The following is a 23,564-nucleotide window of genomic DNA, read 5'->3' as shown; positions in this document are numbered from 1 at the left end:
AGAAACGACGGTGGACAATGATATGCATGTGACAAATCGCGGAAAGCGTTGATCGGGTATCGCGCATTAGCGGATATCGCCCAAGGATCAAGATCGTACATCGACTCTTAGCACTCTTCTCGTCGCTGTGACGCAAAGTGGTAGATTGAAAAATGAATCAAACCTTTTGACCACATGGAGTTCGCGTGTAAAAGGGTTGGAACGTGTGTCTAACTTCTGTCAGCCTGTCATTCCACGCGCATCCTCTAAATCCTTCGATCACAGGCTTTCGTCGACAATTAATTTCCCGGTCGAGGGGTATACGCATTTTCGTCGTTCGAAACGCGTCGCAGAGCAGACGCAACGTTAATTACGAGGCTGGAAAGGTCGTCGTTATGGCCGTTCGCGACAAAACGGAAACAGCCGGGTCGGAACTAGACTCTTGGAATGAATATTTCATCGAGCCGGCGGGGGTACCCGGGGATCGATAACTCATTAATAGGAAGTAAGATGCAGACACGGAGTGGCGTGCGCGCACACGTACGCATCCACACACCGTGAAATTTCACCGGGATAGCTTTATCATTAATCACGAGTTTCGGTGTGAATTAGACTCAATTACACTGCCGCGAGTAATCCCGTGCAAACCGAGTACCCATTAATCGAGTTACCTGGAACTTCAAACTCGGCGAGCGGCAAAGTTCGTCTGCCATTAAAATCAAGAGGTTTAATTTCTCGCTGCTCGACTGGCTTCGACGAGCCTTCCCGTCCTTTTTTTCCCACCCTCTCTCTCTTTCTCTCTCTCTCTCTCTCTCTCTCTCCGTCGTTTTCACGTCGATCAGGAGTTTTGCTCTTTAGCTGGGACGCGATTCGTCAGGTTTCCGCGGGAAATGGGTTAGAAACAACTTGCTAATCGATGGCAAGTTCGACGAGGGGGTAGCTACTGATATTCAGTCATTAAACTATTAATTGGGGGGGAAGAAGTAGTAATTACATTTCTTACAAATCTTCTCATGTTTGCTGATACACATTTGTTAATCGTTTTTCACCGAGGTCTGAATACGAAGAGAATTTCGTTCACGGCTAACGAGCTAGCCGATCTTCGCGAGTCAAGGGGTTAAGATGAAGATATCTTCGACCCCCTATGACGTGCTGAAACACGACCCCGTCGTACGCGAGTCCACCGTGGGATTCAGGTTTTGTAAACGATGCCCTCGGTTCGTGCACAGGCTCATTCAAGAACTGGTCGCAGCACCGCAAACCGCCGGCTTTCATCGGGCACGCACGTTTTCCGCGCGTGTAACCACGCACACGCGCGCGGCAACGCGCGTGAATAGGGAGCAGAGAGACACGGAGAATCGAAATGGCGAGACGCGAGCGCGATCTGCGATTTGTATCAGAGAGCGTGACAAACCTTTCTACGAAATGCGAATGGTAACTGGATCCAGTTAGGACGGTGACTTTGTACTCGTTTTCCACCCCCTTCAGGATCATCGACAAAATCTATCGAAGAATAAAAACGTAACGGAGAGGGATCTCGCGATACGACGACGCCAACGATGCTATATCCGCAATTTGAAAATATCGAACGAGCGATTGTTTCTGAAAAAGTTAGCAGCGTCGCGAAATTCATCCCCTATAAAGCAATTCGAAGTGGCCGAGAGCGAGCGTCCTATCTCGTGGCGCGTCGATGAAAAACACGATCGTATCGAATTCCGAGCAAACCTAAAACCGATTTCGCTCGGTCGAACCGTCCATATTTCATCCGGTCAATCCTGTTACTTTTCAAACGCACACGCGGCGGACTCGCGAGTAGCCCCGGTGCAGCCGCTATTTGCGTCGCGGCAGGCAATGCTCGCGATCTATTATGTATCAAGCTCAGATGTGTATATCACCGTGGCCTACAGGACAATGATAGATCAATGCGACACGCTCGGATTAATGGGCTGTACGGTTACACGTGTACACGGGGCCAGGCGTTATCTGCCGCTCGTATTTTCCCCTCGGGCGCCCTTTCCCTCCCCCGTTATCGCGGCCCGCGTTTCTACGCCGAAAGGCGAGTTTCCACGTGGCGCGGAGCCGTCCCACCATTTTCTCGCCGCTGCTCGAGCAACCTGTGGTCTCGAAAGCGTGACCATTCCGTTTGCGAACGCTATCTCGCGCCTTTATTTATGCGATCCTTTCAGCTAATTAACAACCGCGTTTAACTTCGATTTCGAACGACCGCGGTCAATTTTTACCCGAACGACGAGGAAAAATGAGCTTTCTCGCCGCGCGAACGTAACCACAGTTTTGCCCCCGTTGCGCCGTCGTTTCAATTCGTACCCTGAGGATCGACTAATTTCAGGGGGACCAATTCGTCGTGGCGTCATCCCCTCGCAGCGTCCATCGACGCTCGAACGGTAACGTCGCTTTTCCTTTCCACCGTTCGTCGCGATTCGGATCTCGTGAACAGAAGGGAGAGAGAAGGACGGAGTATGCGTGGGCGAGCCTGGAGCGCATCTGCATAATCGTACGTAAATTGCACGAGACATCGCGCACGGTAATATATTGCGACGCGGAGGGCCGCGTTCATATGCAGGATATGCGCGGATCCACGCTCACGCGCGCGTACGCGTTCTGTTATACATACGTTGCTAAGGTACACCACCGGCAGTTTAATTCGGTTAGTGGACACGAGACGTGGAAGAGAATGCCACCTTTTCGTCGATAAAACGATCTCGATAGAGCACATTAATTTTTCTGATTGGTAAGATACGCAGAGGAGATGGTAAATATTAATCGTACAGAGTAAAGCAACGTGGTTCCACTTACCACCTTACCAGCGTTATTGGGATTTTCGAAGCGTCTCTGAGGTTACTTACCTGAAACATAAAAGAAAGGAACATGTAAACCGATATTTAACGCGATTAAAATAATCCTCGGTCGATTATCAAGTGAATCGAAGGCGAGTACGTTAGTGTATCTATGCAAAGAATGGCGACGGGGGTGAGTCGCGGCGAACGCGAATAATTTTATGCAATTCTGCCCGCTCGCCACATTAGTACCATAGGTATTATTACAATGGAACAGTGCAGCCGCAGAGAATGCAGCAAAACCCAGCTCGCATCGGAACCTCGAAGTTTCAGTTATGACTAGTTCGGAATTGGTGCGCAAGTAGACGAGAAACTGTTGATTACTTGTTGATTAATTAACAGAACGAACCGTCGACATCTGATAATAACGTTAATCGTTCGGTCCCGTTCGAACGTGGCGCAAAACCATTGTTCGACATCCTCGAAACAGTGAAACAGCGACGGAACGACTCTTTCAAGAGCTACGCTGACAAGTAAATAAAGAGTTGAAGCGTCAGAACGGTGGAGGACGCGATGGTTTTCCAATATCGGATGCATTCCTAACAAACAGACGGGCATAAAGGAGGGTTAATAGGGCGGTGACGCGTCGCGACTTCAATTATCGCGGCCTTTACACCCTTTCAGCCGGGCAATGGGCAAGCACACCCCCTGGGCTGGTACGCGGCGCGCACCGTAAATGAATTTCGCAATAAAGTAGCGACCGGCAGGCAGGCAGGCAAAGGGTGCCAGTAAAATGAAATAAAGCGGCATCGTCGCGCCTCGTCTTTATGCTCGGTTTGGTCCGCGGCGTTTCGCGCATAATAAATCACCGTCGCGTCCGCGAGCGCGCGCCTAGAAATCGCTAGACGGCCGCTGCTTTGCGTGAAAAATGCTTACGCGAAACGTACGATAAAGGACGCGGGGACAAAGAACCATCGGGATAGACGTCGCCACTCATGCGAACGAGCGACGCTGCTGATTTTATATTCACCGAGGAACAACTTGCTTTCGATTGTTCTCCGTTTCAACAACGTTTTCCCTACCATTTTCCATCTCTATCGTCTCCCTGCCATTTTTCTTCCCCTCGCTCGTCCCTCGCTTTCCGTTGCCTCTTTAAATTCAATGGCCGAGCGAGACGCTACGGTGACGTTCGAAAGCGTAATCCGTGGATTGTTTTCGATCGCGCGCAGACCGGCTGATTCTGAACGCGAGATGGACCGAGGTGCAAAGTATTCGGTTAAACAGTGTGTAACGTAAGGTTTCTTCGAACGATCGTACGAGATGACCCGCAACGGAAGCAGTTGGACAATTTCAACGCGATAATACGTTCGGAACCGAACGTTTGGATCGACCGATAGAATGCACGGCCTCGTGTTTTCGTCAAGCGTGCAGAACGGTCGCGCCGCGTTTTCGCGTGCGTTTATCCAATTATGAGGCCGCGGGAGACGTGCACAATCGAAAACCGAGGCTGCCGTGGCAGGCGGAATGAAAACGCGTGTTCCAGATAAGCAAACGAGCCGCGTGTCACACACAAGTGTTGTTAAAACCGTCGCGAAACTTTTCACGCGGGGACTGCGGGCGGTGGCGATATAACGGGGCACGTTCCACTCGTTATCGGTGGTTAGCAGATAAAGTAATATACCTGTTTAAATAATGCCCGCCCCGCATTCCTTTATGACATTTATCGGTTCATATATTCCGCGGCAAAAAATTATCAACGCCGCGCGGCGTTCCATTATAATTTCGTTCGCGTTTTATCCGCGGAATTATATTCCCCGTTTCGATTGAGGGATTGCGTGGCGAACGAGATTGCGTTTTCACGCGTAGGAATGCGTTCCGCGATCGAACGGATTCCCCTCGACTGAATTAAATATAAGTAGGTAGACGCGGGACATCACGATTTCCAACGCTCGAACCCCGGTTAACTCTGGTTAAAAATGATCGAGGACTTTTGCACGGTAATTGCGGCCTCCCTCGTCTCGCGGTAAGAATTAGATTAGAATCCATGGGGGAATTAATGAAGTTTCGAAAGTGCGAAGAGGTTAAGGGATTACCCGGGCAACGAGCTCCGCCAATGCGTGCGCTCGTTACTCGCCTGCTCGCGGCTTCAGGCACACGCGCGTCGCGTCGTTCGGTTAGCGCGTGTGCGCAAACGCGTGTAAACACGCGGACCGTTTGGATAATGGCACCGCGGCGCAATTACGCGGCCGTGCGATGCGACGTGATACGTTTTTCGCTCGCGAATCCCTTCTCGCATCGAGCCACCAGCCTCCGGTCCGCTTCGACTTCAATGAAGCCGAACCGAGCTTCATTGAAACGTTTCGAGTTCGTTTCCCATCGGTAATTGCGGTGTTCGCGGCTAAGAGCTACCGAGAACCGCCACTTCCTTTGCTGGAAATACTTATCGGCGTCGCTCTCTGTAATTTACAGTGTCGCATGGAAGGTTTGGAGCACGCGACACGATTTCGAGCGAGTCGGGTCTTCTTACGAGCGAGCGAACTGGTTCCAGCGAAAAGAACCATTCGTATTGAGACGTTCGTTATCGTCGCCCCGATTGACGAAACGGAGTATCTGTCTTCAGAAACCAGAAACGTGAATACGCGTGAATTTCGAAGCGATTATTCACGCGTCGTGATTTGCTTCGGGAGAAATGATAATGCGCCTCGATGCAACATTCAACGTACAACTGATACCGTGGAAAATGTACGATTTCTAAAACGGAAACCTTGAAACAATTAAAAAAAGGAAAACAGTATGTCGACGCTTCGCTTAAAAGACATAGCGGTTGCTCGAATTTCGCTGAACTTTCACTAAAGTTACCGATACGAACACGCGGGACGATTCTTAATGAACGCAATCGATGAATCATTTTTTCCAAACAGCAAATGTTTCCGGATCCGTCGTCTCCCTTGACAATAGCGACCATCGCGATCGCCTCGAGAATCGACTGGCGGACCAACGCGAACTCTGGTCCCCGCGAGGACAGCGTGAAACGCGTAGCCTCGGAGTCCGCGACGAGTTAACGGAAGCGGTAAATTAGTCAGGACAGAGAGATCTTCTATTAATATTCCAGCCCCTTCCTACGGTAGTGTTCCCCGGTCTTTTCTTCCTCTCGTCCCGTCGTTTTCTCCTCACCTCGTGGCGAGTGCCGCGAGTGTCCATTAGAGACGCGCTCTCTTCCTTTCGTACCCTCTTCCAAAGAAAAAGGAGGCTTCGAAACGGGCCTGCGAGTATCGTGTGCGCGTACAGGGCGTCGAGGAAGTAACCGCGGGAAATACAACCCTTTCACATTGTTGCGAGATGGTGGAGAACGAATCCAGAGGCAACGATCGACGTTTCGTAACGTTAAGGGTAGGTAACCAGCGAGTTGTGCTCTGGAGAAGATGCATTGAAGAAATGGCAACGCAACGTTTGCTCGAAAAAAAGAAGAAGAAGAACGACGAAGAACACTGTTTTCACACCCAGTAGAACGTGATGAGCTGTGCTCGAGCGAGAGCGAAAATCCGACGGTGCGGAACGGATTCATTCGTCGCGGTTCGTTTTAATCGAGCGAAACTCTCGCGTGCAATTTGTAGCCGCTAATTATAATTGCGCTAATTAATCTGGTTGCGTAATTAAGTAAGAGCGCGAACCAGCACGATTATTCTGTGATTGCTTATCTGCCATCGAAACAGGCACCGGTACACGCTCGCGCACGCTTCGCCCGTTGAAAAATTTCACGCGTTACGCGGGAATCACTTGGCTAGGCCAATAATCGCTCCATCCAAGTCTATGTATACGTTGACCCGTTGAGTCGCGTTCACAGAAGACGCGAGAGCAGAGTAGAGGCAGAGAATTGCGGGTGAACGAAGGTGGATGGAAGATGGAAGGGTTGAAAGAGAGCAGAAGGAGAGGGACACGGTAGAAGGCTCGAAATGACGAGCCTGGGGCATCCTTCCGACAGGATAATTCGACCTTTTCCTTTTCCTCGGCCGTTCAGCACCGGCGTTCAGTCCAGATTTCGCGTAGCCGGTGCTTTCAGCCTGTCGGCTGGCGAGGAAATGCAATTTGTAATTTACCGTGCGTTCGTAGAAACGTAATGATGATTCATACGCGGAAAGGGATTCGTCTCGGTCGAGCGACGCTCGCGAAAACCCAGGAATATCTCGGTGGTTCGCGCTGGCCTGGTCTCGAGGCACGGCTTGCGTAAATTCAAGCGGCTGAAACCAGCGTGGCCAGTTTCCTCGCGCCGCTAAAACCTCCGACGTAGTCCGAGTCATGCTGCTTGAACTTGCTTTATTTATCGTACCAACTTGTTCCATCCGCGCGTCGTTAATTGAGAAAGTCGAGGGTATATTATGCCGATGGCTCCAAGTTATTACGGACCGAGCCGCCCCGGTCCTCGTAAATTCCTCAAGTTTCGGTATCAGAGCTTGCCGATCGATGGTTAACCTTACTGGAGCCGAACCATCCGGTTACACGGAGTCGATAAGTTTCACAGTGACTCGATTACGCGTCGGCTATGATTAAACTGTCCTTTTTTGTGCCACCGTAAAAAGTTGTATCAGAGCCAGACTTGCCAATCAAATCGTAGTCAGCATCGAGGATAGTTCACGTGCTGGAAAGGTGGACACGATTTTCTGCTAGACTGCACATCATGGAAACTAGCAATTATCAATGATATTCTTACGATGATGTGCGAGACTGGTTGCTAAAGTTTAACGCACCGCGGTGACTCATTTGCGATCGTCGACAGGAAGTCACTGTAATTGGCATAGAGAGAGAGAGAGAGTTAAACACGATCGATTATTACTCGATGATTTAGAGGTTCAGAAAATAGAATATCACACGAAAACAATGGATTATCCAATCCACGTCTATCGTAATTTCTTTTTCCTTACTTGATTTCATCCGTCACGTTACGCTAGCTTCTCTAAAACACCGAACGTGAGACTCGTATGCATCATTGCGCGCAAATTAAGAGCTCTTTATCTTAAACGCTTCCTATGAGGCTATGAATACCGCAAAGTAGCTGCGAGAACAGTGGAGCATGACAAAGACGTGGACGCCGATAAAATCTGATGTATCTTAACAAATTTCTATTTTATTCCTGCTATTCTAGCTTCGTTGTAATTGAGAGAACCGCGCGGTTTGAAGTTGCGTGTTCGAATCAGCCAGTCGTTATGTGAATGGAAAAATAGACGACTTCGAAACGCACGTCACTTTTTCTCGTGGAAGTGATAAGGGAAGAGCATTGGAAAAGAACGCGGACCAGTTCGTAACGGAGTACCGCGATGATACGCGGGGCCCGTTGATTCACCGCAATAATGAGGAAGTGGACGCGGGGATCCTTGTCCAGAAGGATATCGCGCCTATTACGAAATCACTAAACCGCAAATAGCTAATAGCACTTGTCCGGGTGCGTGGAACGCGCAACTGCGCTCTTTTTCCATCCGCCTCTTCATTTTTCTTCTGTTCCCAAACGAAACGTCGAAACGATATCCTCTTCGCGTTACACAGACGAGTCATTAACGCCAACGCATCACGTTTTTCCTGCGCTTTTCTTCCAACCTTTCTTGCCTCAGCCACGATCAGCGTTTTTCAATCTCGACTCGAATATCTTTCCGATCGAGTAACGGACGCGGAACGAGTTCTCGTTCGCGCTCGCGGATAGAAAATACTCTAATCGAATAAAATATTGAAATAGAAAAAGACATCGATTAGCTCTAGCGGATAATACAAGTTGACGTCTCTAATCGATCACTCCGCGGAGTGAATGTTTTGTCCGATGTATCTCGCGGTGTTCGAAAGAATTTCCAACCAGTTTCCTAAAAGTCTCGAGTCGATCGGAGCTACCAGACGCGATCGTTCGTATCTTACGTAAGTGGTAATTATCGTTCGGACGGAATCGTTCAACCAAGAAATTCACTCCTGTTATCACGCGGAAAATATCTGTTCCCATCAGCGGTCATTTCTATTCGATGGCTATTACCTAAATACCGATCGTGGAGGACGACTCCGTGTCTCAGCCGGTGAACGGGCTAACGTTCGTCCCGGGTATGCGTAATTTGAATAAATTAAAATGCCGGCCGGCTCGATTAAATATTCATACGATCGCGCCTTAATGCGCCGGTAAACGCTTCGACTCGGATGAAGACACGGGGTCGTACCGACGATCCTCCGCGAGAACGAGCATTTCGAGCGTGACTACCAGGATCGCCTCGTGACTAAGCGGATAACGCGGGTACCAACTCTTCTGGGTACTTGGAATCGTGATTTCCAATCGCGCTCGATTCATTAACGCCATCGACGACGAGCGTGTACACCACGCGACCCGTTTACCCACATCTAATCAGGTGCCTTTCCAACTTTTCGAGCCGAGGAACGTTTTAACGATCGTTTAATTGCTTGCTTCTTACGGCTTGTCTACTCGCGATTTTCGTCATTACCCGAGAACCTGTTGGGTTTTCTCTCGCGGTCTTATCGAACACGTGTTCTTCTATTTCGTCTACGTTAAATCACGGGAATTTATTAGCCCCCGCATCGCATCGGTTTTGGGCAAAGTTCGCTGCAACCGCAAATCCTCGATTGAAAACCGGTTGCAACTGTACAACTTTTCAATCGAATTCGTTCTCCACTTGTACGTTTTCGAATTAAATCCGCGTTTTGTTTGTAAAAACCTCGATGAAAATTTGCATCCCGTTTCGCGAAATTTGAATAAAAGTCCATAGTTTGTCCACAGGATTTCCATTAAAACCGGCGCTTCCGTTCGGTTTTATTTTCAATCGTGGTCCGATCCGGCCACTACTCTCGCCGAACGAATTATCCAGAAAAATGAGACGCGAATGGTGAAACAATTCGGCTGCGTTCCGTTGCCGGCGGTCAACGGAGATTTATTAACACCGCATGCATTATTCAAACGTAATTAATCTGGCCGTAAAAAGCAGCCAGCATCGAGTATGGAAAATCACTGCTCCTCAATTGATGCGTGCTGGAATGTCGCGACAATCGGAACGCGACGCGTTTATGTAATAAAAATCGATGAATCCGCGCGGTGTATCGCAGCTAAAAAAAAAAAAATTCAACCAGAAAACAAGATAATCTCTCGCTAATTACTTCATAATTACACTCGAGAGCTTTCCTCGCGATGTCTCAGCGCGAGAACGAATTTTTCTCTAACGAAACGCGCGCCAACGCCACGATTGGCAGAGCGTAGGGGTTCACACCCCTTCGTGCGCTGTATCATCTTACGCTCGACGCGTATCCAGGCTAACAGCAGCGTGGCGCTAATTTTATTGAGAATATTTCAGCACCGTAGACCGTGTTGCGGTTGTGCCAGAGGGTTGTCTGGTGTGTCTAGCCCCGGAAAGTTATGTTGCGTTGTAACGTTGGATGGCTGACGCTCGCACATGACTCGCGCAACCCCTGTGCGTCGTTCGCCAAGCGTTAGTAAGCGTCAACGCGAGTTACGAGCGTGCACAGTCTGTACTGCACGCTTGTATCCAACGCCTCTGCCTCTGCTAATTGCAAATCAGGAATTAAAGCATGCAGGTTGATGAAACTCGATGATCGTCTCCCTCGGAAACGAGTCTCGCGTTCGTCGATATCTTTCTTCGCGATACTTATTGGAAGAGAGGAGAGAAGCTCGAGAGAAAAGACATTTTTCACGCAATGCTAATTTTCCATCGAGAGAAACGTGTAACGCGAACCACCTGAAAATCGAAGCGCGCAGCAACGCGAAGATCGATCCTCGCGAGCGTCAAAGAGAGCCATCCTCCACTTGGTCGAAGGTAACAAAGGGAGGCGGCGTTCAAACGAGCGGCCCGCGATTTCCTCGACGAGCTCACTGTTCCCGCTGAAGCGTTCACGAGGAGCATAAGTGACTGGGCAAACGAAGCCGGTGCAAACGAAAGTGACCGACGTAAAAAGGGTACCGCGCGCGCGCGCGCGCGACGTGCAACCATCCGAGGGGGTGCGCGATGCACGATCCACGTTTCCAACCCCGTCGATTTAAAAAGGAGAGAACGGCGCGACAGCTAAAATATCGTCCCGCGCGTCCCTTTCCAATTTTTTCATCCCAACGATCGCACTCCCAGCACAGAACCAAAACGGAACGTCAGATCGTGAAACACGCGCCAAACCTCCGCGTAAAACCTTCCCACGGAGGCCCACGAATTACACAAGCAACGCATCATCAGGCACTCCCATCACGAACATTCGTCGCTTATCCGTCTGCGCGCATCCCAGCGTCGGACGGTGTGAATCGACGAGGAGGGACGCGAAGAAAAAGGTAACGGCGAGCAAGTATCACGGGGGTAAAGAAACGGAAAGGCAGCAAAGGCGACGGGTTTCGTGCTGAGAGGAGAGCTGCTCGTCTAGCGGTGGTATCGGTATAATTTTGTAATCAAACAACCCGACGGACGCCTGTTTAAGGCTCGGAACAAGATGCTGGTGACGATGGCGCGGTGACGTCCGCGGCGCGCACGTAGCAAACGGCGATACCACGGCGCGCGCACGGCACCCTGGAAAATCCGGTCGAACCGGCCCGGCCGTAGAGGGACCAAGGCGGTGTGCGTGCCTTCGTGTCGGCGCACGGGTTCGCCTCTATCGAGATCAAAGGCAGGCGAATCGCGACAAAGAAAGCAATCGTTCCACTTTGGGATGGAAGGATGGCCGCGCGGTGACGGGGTTGCTCGGGGTTTCGCCTCGCCGTCCCCCAACCCCTCTCCTCGCGTGGCCTGAAATCGCGCGCGAAGGTGTACCAGTGATGATCGTTAGGGCGATCGAGCATCGTGACGACAAAAAGGGAAAGTCGTTTGTTTGCCGCGGCTCTTAATGGGGCCGGCTACGCTCGAGTTCGTAATTGGCGCGTCCGCGCGCGCGTTGCCCCACGTTGCGCGCCCTCCGCGTTTCTTTATCCCACCCTTCCTCCACCTTTTCGTGCCGTACGCGTACGTCGCGTTCTCCGTTTGCCGCGTTAAATCGCGGATGGAGATGGGATCGAAGGAGTACCGATGCCTGGCGGTACCCTCGCGAGTGCGGGCAACACGATTCCGGTGGAAAAGTCTCGGTTCGTGGAATTTGATTGGTAGTCGCGAGAGAGGTGATGTCCGACCGTGCGTACGCGCAAAGTACTGATTACTACTCCACTGTGGTAGTATACGATGTTCCGTTGCACGTACGGGGCAAACACGGGGATTATACAAATTGGTTCTGAACCTTGGGATGAGTGCTCGTACCGTGGGCTCGAAAAATATCCTACTCATGAGGGTTAGCAGGCATCGAAAAATCGTATCTCGTTAAAATGATTCTTGAACCCTGGGGGAACTGCAGGTATTACGCGTAACCTACACCGCTATTTCGCTCGAGTCCATAAGTATCGATAATTGGCTAATCAAATTGTATATTAACGTCGAATAATCAATGATCGATGGAATATTTTCACGATAACGGATAGATAGGTGGATGAGCTTCCTTTGAAACCGTTTCCTCGTTTGCCGCAGAGATCACACGCATCGTATCGGTATAATTCGGATTGATCGCGACCCTTCCTCGATTGCAATGCGCGAAGGATTACAGCGGACTTCTGAACAGCTCGGAGCGTGTACTCGGTGATGCAGGAACGTGCTCGATTATAATTATTCATAATGAATCGAGCGTACGAGAACGATTACATCGGACGTTATCTGACAATCGTTTAACGTATCGTCGGATCGATCGCGTACGCGGACGCCCGCTCCTTTTTTATCCCGCATGCAAAATTGATTGTTCGCAGCGAACAGGACGCCGCGGCCATCGTTAAATCCGTCGTATTCGACGCGATTGTTATAACATACCGTATTAAGTCTATTTCGAGGCACCGCTGCGGCTCGATATTCGACCATAATTCCAATCGCCGCAGGTGGTAGTTGCGGAGCGTTAATTATTAATTTATCGATAGAGTGATCCGCTCCCGACCATTTTGCTTTCAATAATTCCGTAGCAAGATGATTACGGCCAATTAAAGATGAGGTTGAAGCAACGGATTTAATAGCTGGTTCTCGATGTAATTGCCAGAGGATGTTAATGATATTAATTGGAATAATTACTCTTTTTCCCCCGATGCACAATAATTAATTAGTCCGCCGATGATGCGTTCGAGATAATTGCTGGCGGGGAAAAATGTTTCAGAGACGGCGCGTCGATCTCGCGTAAACTTTGTACACGATATACGTTTGGCGAATAAATATCCGTAACGAAGCCATAGCCTGTTGAACAATTACGGATACACAAATGTCAACGGGTCCGATCCTTTCACGAATAGCTTATGAATGCTAGCGAAGAAATTTCTTTCGATCGCGACTCGCTGTCGCAATCTCGCGACCGATTTCGTCGCTAACGTCGTTATTTAAACAATGCTTCGAGGATTTCACGCTGCAGGCCTACGAAATCTCCTTCTACGTGTCGTTCCGTACGCGCACGTTGTGAGAAAGTGCGATCGAGCCGCGCTGCGGCAGAGAAACCGGAATACAATCGCCACGCTTGTTTTCAGTACGTGCGCTCGCGCCTTTTTAATAACGCAACGATAGACGCGCGCGATAAGATGATATTAAGCTGCGCCACGGTTGCGAGCGCCGTATGAAAAACGTGGGACAATGCCACTGTATTCGCGCGACTTGAACGTGAACTCGAGACGAACGAAATCCACGACGCTCCTACGAGGGATCGAGCGCGTTTCGTTTGGTTTATTCCTCCTGCGCTCGAGATGTTCGATCAGACAAAATGCCATCTTAAACGCTGATTAATCGAGCAACGAGCAATTAACCGTGCGCACGGAACAGTCGAAGGCGCTGATTGGGGAAATGGCGGCTGGTTATTGCATAATTATTGACTAATCATAATATAGTAATACCCAGCAATTCAGAGCACACGAACAGACACCGATGCACGCAGAACGTGGCTCTTTAAATCGATTAAATCGCGTCTATTCGCGTGCCCTATATAATAAGGAACGTTTCATTCAAGAACTCGACGATAATGTATTATTCTTGAAATACATTATCCGACTTGTCCTTCGACCTTTCACTTTTCCAAACGATACAATAATTTCTTATCTTCCCATCGAACGGCTTCCAATTCATCTCGCGCATGCAACAGGCCTTAACACAGTCGCATAAATAAGTAGAACGAGTTCAATAGATGATAGAGATTAATTCATTGTCTGGTATAACCTGCTCCGATATCGTTCATTAAGTTTCCTACTTCTATCAAGTACGAGCGTATAAATACTCGAGGGAAAACAGTATTCCCTCGCGCGCGCGCGCGCTGTTGTAAATTACATTTTATTCGATCGATCCAAGGAAATCGAACGCGAAGAAATTCTATCCGCGACAATAATTATACGCGATGTAATTCTCGTCGCGAGCGAATCGGACGATCCTTAACTGACACAAGGGGGATGAAACGAGGCGGTGAGACGCGCGCGGAAGCAATTTTATTGTCTGCCCCGCGAGCGAGGGCGTTCTGAAAAGGAAACTCGTTTAAACCGTCGCCCTCTTTAACTCCCACATCGTTTCAGCGATCTCGACCAGGCGAATTAAAGAGCGCGAAACGTAGGAAAACGCGGCAGCCGATACGATGAAAAGCGCGGCTGAACAACATGTTCGAAGGAGGGATAGCAGGGGCAGCGCTCGATCGGCCGAAAAAGAAACGGCACCGGCTGGAATCTAATTACGCCCGTATTACACAAACTTCCCAGCGCGAGAAATAATCGCGCGTACACATTAAAGCCGGACATGGTGCCGCGGTGCTCTTATCGAGGATACGTATATTAGCCGGTGTAGTAGGCACGTAGCGGAGAGGCAGGCCGCGGTGTATCGAGGTCGACCGGTTCTCCAACAGCCGTCAGCCGTTAAGGGACATTGCGACACACGCGCGCGAGCCACGGTTCTCCCTCGTTCTCTCTTTTCAACTACTTTTTCCCGCCTCTCCTCGCCTCTTCTCCTTCGTCTGTTGCGCCGCGCGAGCCGCGCAACTCCGGGAATTGCAAATAAATTGTTATTAGCTCCGGCGCTGCCGCTTGCTTACCCTTTTGCCTCGCTGCCGACCTCGACGATTCGAGCATCCGATCTTTTTACCGTCTCTCCACGCGCTCCCTTTCGTGTCGTCGTTCCAGCGATCTCGTCGGAATCGAGCCTGAGAAATTTTCAAAATTTACTTAAAGGGTCTTGCGATCGTGTTTCGAGTTTTGGAGAACATCTGGGATCTGTCTTCGATGCCATTGGGGTACTCGAGATCGTGGTAAGTCCGAGGAATTAGCTGCGACGAGTGGGCGATGACTCGATACCACGCACGATGGCAGGGTTTCGTTTAATTTGACGAACCGATCGGGCGCAAGTGCATTCACCGCTTGGAACCGATTGCGAAATGTTCTCGCGACCGAGCGAGACACTCGAAACAACTGAAAAACAATCAAAAAATTACGCAATATCGTAACAATCAACGTGTACGTCATTGTCCCCGCTAAACCGACATTCTACACCGCCAAACTATCTACCTTCCAGCAGACACGATCGGTCGTCTATTTTAACGCTCGCGTTCGAGTCACCGCGACACAGCCACCGGTAGTCGAGAATATATCGGCCATTTTTCCCAGGCTAACCTCGGTGGTCGCTATGTTTAACCGGGGAGACCAGTATTTTTTACTTTCCATTTTTCCTCCTTCTTCTTTCCCCACCACTTCCACCGTCGTCGCCCCTTTCCTCTAAAATATACGCGCGGCGAGACGCTGACACACGAGACAGGAACGACGCCATGTTCGCGGAATTGTAATTGGGCTCGATCGATCGAGTTATCGCAAGAAATAGTCCGAGTAATTAGCCCGCTCGATAATTAGCGGCGATCCCGGCGAAAGATGAAGAAAGGGAGGAAGAAAACCGGGCAGGAAATTGACGGGAGTGAAATATATATATGTATATACATATATATTTTTGTTGGCGCCCAGCGCAGCTTTTACACGCTCCAGCCGACGACCAGCACGAAAATCCTTTCCTCCAACCCCGCCTTAAACGAGCCCTTGCCTCGTCGCCGTTATTTATGGGGCGTTACGTTTCCCTTCTTCCGTTTCGCGTGTCCTCAAAGCCACCGAGCGATCGTGTCTGCTAACGACGCCAGTTCCTACTTGTAATCGCTCGGCTCCCGGTTTTATGCGAACGTGTGTTTTTACAGAAAATAGACGCGGCGAAATGGGATACGCGCGGACGTGGGAAAATAATATACTTTATGGGAACGATGCTGCGCGTACGAATAACGATTGTAAAGGATTGAATTGGGCTCAGGTGTTGATCAGCTGTTAGCGGGGTTAATAAAGATTAGGTGTAACCAAGCGGATGGATAGTCGAGCCAGAATTTTTCTGTAATTCAGATGCGACGAAATAATGGAATCGAGCGATATAATGACCGCGATCAATCTTTCGATGCTTTCATTCCTCTTTCTCGTCGTGCATCCGAGGGACACGGAATCGATAAGAATGGCAATTAATAAATCGCGCAACGCGGTCCATTTTCTGATAACGCCTAACGAACCACTGTTCCAGTGGTCGTAAACGGATATAATTCCGAGTCCAATTTCGTACAGACATTTTTCCATTCGCGCAGTCACAGCCGCTATTACGTAGGTGCATTCCTTTGAGAACCAGCTGAAGAATTTTTTATCCCCTACTTTGGCCAGTTTAATTCAACGTATTGTAGTGCTGTAATACGAAATAGCAGATAACGAGCATTGGTAAACGGCCTGAATTCTACCACTTTCTTAATCCTTGGTCCCCCCAAGGCGATCTCGTTAAACATTCATTGCTGCATCGACAGCGTACGATACCGTGCACGCGACCATCTAAATATTCGAGCAGCGCGATTTAATAAATCTACAAACCGTCACAGCCTTTCCGTACCGGACAATGCATTCCATTAATAACGCCGCCGTTCAATGGGTCACTGCTCGGCCAACGTTCAAAACCAATTGCCGACACGACACCTGAACATCGACTATAAAAGCAATCCAACGAAGCAAAAGTAAAAACGAAAAAAAAAAACGAGAGAGAAGAACAAAGGAATGAAAGGAAAGTGGAAAGGAAAGCGAATATGAACAAAACCCGATGGAATAATAAAATAGAACGCGTATAATGAAAATGCCATTCGAGCTTGACTGCTCGGACTGCAAACTCGCGAATGAGCTCGAAGTAAAACAAGTGAAAAGCGAAAAAAATCAAACATAAAATAAGAGCAATCGCGCGTTTGCACTCTTTAAATGCAAAGTTTTGCATCATGATACCAGAGAGAAAGAGAGAGAGAGAGAGAGTACGATGGTTGCAACCCTTTCGTCGCGATCCACCACCCTCCGTCCGATTAACCCTAAAAACCAGCCGGTAACTCTGCAACATCGAATGCGCGAGCGCAAATAGGGAGAAAGAAAACCGCAATCGGCAACGGTGCCAACGATAAAATCCCCCTCCGCGAAACTGCAGCGCGATGCAGTTGTCGGGTGCATTGCTGGGCCGGTGCTGGCTAAACACCGACGGAGATCTCGTTCGTGAAAGTAACGGGGCCGGCCAGGCCTGTTTATATATTTTTCAATGCAACCGTTTCCCTGTTTCCCTGTCTCTCTCTCTCTCTCCCTCTCTATCTCTCTTCCACCGCAGCCTGGCTGGGTTTATGATTTTGCTTAATTAATGGTCGCCTCCCCCTAGCCACCGCCACGGTCCATCCCTTCGATAGAGTTTCTCCCTCTTCACCGCTTTCCACCGCGCGATCGTATCCCTTCCCGCCAGTGGCCAGTGGTCAGCAACGGCCTGGTGGCCATTAGCCTGCACGGATTGCGCAATTTCGGGAAATTGCGAAGTAATTCGCGGTTGCGGCCACTCTCGCCCCGGAGCGAGTGAGAACGAGAGCTGGCTCGCTCGACGGAGCGAGAGGGAGCGATTCTAGGAAAGGACAGATATACCAGGATTTGCAGGGGCGGGTAGTTTTCGACCCCGCGCGCGCTTCTCGGCAAAATCGATTTCGGGAAAAACCGGAAGAGAGACAAAAGGAGACCAATTAACGCGCGCGATGGTACACGTTGCGATAGATCGTATCACGCGTTTTTTTTTTTTGTTGCATCGCACGAATCGGAGCTAGGCGTTATTCGTTCGAGTCGTAAATACAAGTGTTCCATTCGATAACGAGTCTTCGTTTCCGGGTGTGGTTAAATTTTGCCGCGACTAATGTCACCTAGCCGAGCGACGCGTCGCTCGAGTTGTTAAATGTGGACAGTGACACACTGTCGTGGGATTTATCGCTTTTCGAAACGGAAATCATTATACTGACAGATTATGCCAGCAGGCTCGTACTATTTGCGAAACTGTCACGGCTGGAAAAAGGCATTGTCTTAATCTAATTTAATCTTACGTGGTTTACTGGCTGATCGATAAGTTTTCGACGAGGTCGTCGGAAGAATCGTACGAATCCGATGACCTACCTCGTGCGAATTGCATTTAGAAATTCATCCAGCCTCCTAGAAGAAATTCATCGTCCGCCGTGATTATCGCGGAGAACGCGTTACCCAATTCTTTCAACGAGTTAGACGCGTACACTTGAACGTCGTACGTGTCAAAGCGTAGCCAAACAAAACAAGGTAAAAACGCCACGGAAACTAAATGAACGATTAAGAAAATTGAAAAACTCGCAAGGCTCTCCGTGTATCGTAATAATGCGTGCGTAAGTAAACGGAAGTAACGATCTATCCCGCTGCTAAAAATCGTTGATAAAACTTCTATCACGCTTCAACGACGCATCTCTCGATCATCGTCACCGTTATCGTCGCGTGTAATAAAAAAAAAAGAAAAAGAAGAAGCTAGGTTGCAAATAGAAAAATCGGAAAAAAAAGAACAACAGAGTACAGAAATTTCGAAACGTAACAAATGAAATAAACACAGCAAAGAGAGAAAGAGAGAGAGAGAGAGAGAGAGAGAGAAAGAGAGAGGAACAGATCGTAACGTAATAGCCGCGATGCGAAAGGAACATCGAGCTGTTTAAATAAGAGGGAAGGGAAAATAAAAAAAGAAATGGCTACAATACCGATGCTATTCTGAGTACTGAGTTCCCAGTCTTTCATGAGGATTTCTCGGGCAGGTCAGGATGACGGCGACGTGGGTGCACCTATAATGCAGACAGTGAGATCGTACATGTAGAATTACTGTTGAACATATCGGTGAAGATCATGCGATCGCTGAATATTTCCTAACTATATTGCGCTCTACGCCCAGCATAGAATCGACGACGACACGGCTCGATAATCGAGCATGCCTCGTTTCAAAATATATATATACACACACGCATACACACGCAACTTACTCGACAATATCGTAATGGCATACGGGTAGCAATGATTTTAGCAATGTCTCGAATTTTTCGATCGAACAGATTCCAGCCGGCCACGATTCCGGTATCGGGGCTCGTAAACAGACGGACCGCAGGGTGCAACGTTCGACGTCGCTCGAGAACGGTACGATCGCGACGAATTATTGCGCTCAGGTGAGTCGGCACCGAGCGATGCATAAATAACAAGGATAATAACATACGGTACACGCGAGCAGGTTTTTCTAGCGCTCGCGGCGAAGGACCGGACGTCCTGACTTTCACGCGGTGCCATAGTGAAATCGCCTCGTTACAACCCGCTCGTATATAAACGAGCGACTAGGCGGTTACGCTCGCGAGCATCTTCTGAAAGCGTGGAGACGCGGATCGAGCAAACAAGTTACATGCATCGCGGCCAATATAATCGTGCACGCGATTCGGTATCAAGATCGAGATTACGTAACGCAGTCGCATAGGGTTGCGCGTCCTTTCAACTAACCACCGTCCAACCCTTTGCTGTCCGCAGCTGGACGTGTTTCCGTTAATAATTCATCGCGATTACCGGATATCGGCGCTATAAATTCATCCGACTCGAATCGAAGCTGACACGGGCTTCATAAAGCTATTCGCATTTCGATTCGTTCCACGGAGTTTTTAATCGCCGGCAATTTTGATTAACGCCGTCATTACGGTTTTATTTGCACTTTCGGTTCCACGTGGATCGAGTTAAACAGGGTGACAAGCTTTAACATAGTTCGCATTTTTTTCCAGTTCGACAAGCATTTATTGATACGCGTTCCTCGCGTGATTTCATTCGCTCGATCCGCTTGGTCATTTTGATCAGCCGTCCGGACTAATGAACGCTTGAAATTCAGTCGGAATCAACGTGGATTTGTCAATTTTTCATCGCTCGTTCGTCCAGTTTTATTTCGTTCTTTTTGGTAAGCGCGCGCACGCGCTATTTATAAAACGTTATACTTGTATTTCGACCGAGAGTCACGTACCGAAATCGCCAAACAGATCATTAATACGGAGAGCCGACAACCGTCTAGCGCAACAGCTCGATCCGTTAGCAGGCGTTCCGGAGGCTAATTCCGGTTACGCGAGTCGAGAAATCGGCTCGATTTGTTTCCCGGGGATACTCGTATTACCAGGGGACGAGTTGTCTCTGGACGAAGGAAAAACGAGTGGGATCCGAACAGATTTTCGAGTTCGTAAATCGAGCGACAAGAGGGTGTGGGCCAGCGCGGATCACGCGATTTAAAAATAAACCGACACGCCTTTCGTATTTTCAAAAGTTTCCCTTTGCTTCTGAAATCTCTTCGATATATTCCGAAAGCTTTGGTAAAAGGCATTTCGGGGCACCCGCACTCGTACACTGTTCAAAACAATCGGAAACATTAAACAAAAAAAAAGGGATTAAAACGAAAGAAGAGAGAAAAGAAATAAAACGTTTCATCGACCAATGCTCGAAATAGAAAGATTGATAGAAACTGTATCTGTGCGCGTGCAATAACTCGTTAGGGAGTTGATTGGTAAGTTTTGCGCGGTAACCAAGGGCTAGAAGGCATAACGATCATTTTTAATAAATAGTAATCGAGATATGAAGCATATCCAGCGTTCGAGTGGTCTTTGCGAAACGTTCTCGCGGAAAATCGTCGTGCGTTTGAATCGATATCGCGTTTTCAAAGTTTTTGTCTAATTGAACGCTTTGTTTAATTACCTCTAGCGCGTTATATCGACGCGAAAAATTAATTTCCATCGAAGCCGGAAAAATTGCGCGAAAACATTCCGGGCGTGGCTACCCGGCGCGCGAGTGCCAAAAATGGGGGAATGTTTTAATTATTCTTAAACGAACGAATCTCTCGTTGATATTTTCCCCGCGGTTCTAAAACCCGTTAAATGCCACGAGTTCTTCAAATTGGCTAAACGAATGCAAAATGCAAGTATACCCGGATGAATTCCAACGATCATTCCCGAATCGTTTCCTAGCCGCGCGGGCTAGCAATTCGAAAATTGATTATTTGCTGAAGAAAGCCACGGGTCCAGGGGGTAGAGCGATACAATTTTGGCCACGGTGCCCGATATAAACGGTCCACTCATCCGGTCCGCTTTGGCCCCGATACGTCTCACGTAAATCGAGGTAACCGCAGCCTCGGCCATCGCGAAGTGAACCAACGCTGCCACGACAGACGTTCCTAATAAATGCTGTTTATTTCCCCGTATATTTCCCAACGCACGCCAACGGAGAGAGAGAGAGAGAGAGAGCCGTGTGCCAACGCTTCCTTTTGTCCCGTCGCCGGCTCGTCCTTTCCTAGCGCGGCTCGGAGACGGGGAAAAAAAAAAGGAGAAGATCCACGACGAACGGCTTCCGGGTATAAAGCTGAGTATCCACGAAAGAATGCCAGGGCCCCTGGAACGCTCTTCTCTACGCGGAAAGGAATCTCGAGGGTGAACCGTGCCTCGGGCGTCATCGAGACATCGAGAACGATGCCCTGGGCATCGGGAAACCGCGTGCACACGCGTGCTGATTCGCGGAAAACGTTCGTTCCGTGAGAAGCCGCTTCCTGGCAGCCGCGTCCTCGAAATTATAATATTCCACCCCGACGAAAGGCTCTTTAAATAATTCGAGGTGACCCTTCCGCTTGGCTTCATTCGCGGCACGAGGCACGTTCGATACGTGCCACGCGTTGCGTGATCGTGGATCCATCTTCTAACGACGCTTAGGAGGGTTCCTCCGGCTTTTTCAGGCCCGCGATAATGACGGTCGGTTGCTTCCGGGTGCGAACGAGGCCAGTTTATGAAGGTGTTACCAGTTCGAGTTGTTTCGTCGAGTTTGTACGGATGTGCGCAGCGAGTCACGGAAGTATTCGGACGCTTGCACTGGCAACTTTTAACAAACTGAAATACACGGTGCTCCTCTTAATTAAAAGCGTCTCTCGTGTGCGCGAGACGCTTAATTAATGGCTTTCTTGCGTTCGCAAGAACATGGACGCGGTTTGCAATGAAATAAGTTTGCGAGCAAACGTGTTATCATTCTCAAGCAATCTGATAATAGCAGTATGCTTTCCACCTTCTACCTTCGCTTCTGTGTGCCCCATAGAATTTCGTATTTGAACCAATAGCACATTTCCATGAAACTATACGTAATCATTTCAATTCGCAGCAGGTATATCCGCGGCACTTCTAAACCCACCCTGCGTACATGATACCAATAATGATAAAAGGAACGAGGAAACTAAAGAAGAAACACAGCCGTATCTAAACGTTCCGTCCGATCAATTCTAAGGCCGCTGCATCGTCACGCGGAAATTACTTTCAGTATCTTACAGAGTAACCGTGTACTCGCGTGTATACGAGATACGGACGATCGTTGCCGCGCTGTGCAACTCAAACATCTCGCGGCGCGCTACCAGCGCAGAAGTCGAGGAGCGTTCCGCGGCTTGAACACGACCTCCATTAGCCCTTCTTGATTAGCGCGCTAATTGGTTGACTCGAACGGACGAGCGATACGCTGGCCACCACCTCGTCCACCCTGCACGACGACCTCTCGATCCCTCGAAATCACCTTGCCCCGTCCATAACCCCCTCGCAACGCGGTTATAATTTTCCTTTAATCCGTCGTAAAAAGCTTCCGACCGACGTCGATCGCGAACCACGTGAATAATCGCGCCTCTATCACGGTCATCGAGAAGACGGGAATTATTTTCGTTATTGCTACAACCGAGGATCATTTGTGCGTTTATGAGAAATGTAAATTGTCAGAATGTAATCGATGAATGCTTCCTTAGAGCCCAAGCAAACGTTCTCCGTGTACGATCGTGTCGTGACGGAAAATCCACATTTTTCAACCCCTCTGACAGGCGCAGAAACGCAGCGTTAACGCAAGCGCGCGGCAGATGGACAGCGCGGAATGAATGGCAATGGATTATCAGCGCACAATTAACACGACAGAGGTATCCGTTTGATTTTACACGATTCAAGCCGCAGGAAACCAAGCTGGTCGGTTGCTCATCTCTTCACCACGATAATTCACCTCCTACATTCTCTCTCTCTCTCTCTACCTCGCTTCATGTCTGCCTCTTTCTACCCCTTTGACTCGGCAGCGATGCGGACGAAACGGAAGCGGAGTGGTATTTAATTTGCAAATGCAGATTGCTTTCCATTTTAATATAAATTGTTCGAAACAAAGGCAGTAATTATGGCGTGCTCTCTCGTCGCTTTGGAAACGGTGGTCGCTCACCCCTTGCGCGCTTTTCGCTCGGCTCGGCTTTTTTTCAACCGTAGACTTTCGCACCCTGTCACCCACGAAACTCGCTACTTCGACGGACGACGAGAGAGAACGTGTGCCTCGATCGTGCTTGCCACGAGATCATTTTTACGACGCGATACTGAACAACT

General features: G+C 49.1%; 1 protein-coding gene across 7 annotated transcripts in view; it reads right to left on the bottom strand.

Moving 5' to 3' along the window:
• The window catches only part of Scalloped (TEA domain transcription factor 1 homolog scalloped), a 120,651-nt gene that overhangs the window by 48,099 nt on the left and 48,988 nt on the right, over window positions 1-23,564 (bottom strand). For 2 of the 7 annotated variants that reach the window (XM_076893585.1, XM_076893584.1), the window contains exon 2: window positions 18,885-18,965. The exons of 4 other annotated variants lie outside the window; for them this stretch is intronic. In XM_076893585.1, the coding sequence (XP_076749700.1) occupies window positions 18,885-18,921 (37 nt within the window). In that variant the 5' untranslated portion in view covers window positions 18,922-18,965. Of the gene's footprint in view, window positions 1-18,285; window positions 18,317-18,884; window positions 18,966-23,564 lie in introns of those variants that run through there. One more of the 7 variants, XM_076893589.1, reaches the window with a different exon arrangement.

Source organism: Xylocopa sonorina, chromosome 4 (assembly GCF_050948175.1).
Source record: "Xylocopa sonorina isolate GNS202 chromosome 4, iyXylSono1_principal, whole genome shotgun sequence".
Classification (NCBI taxonomy): Eukaryota; Metazoa; Arthropoda; class Insecta; order Hymenoptera; family Apidae; genus Xylocopa; species Xylocopa sonorina.
Note: the sequence above shows the minus strand (reverse complement) of the source record. Positions and strands in the feature narration are given on the sequence as shown.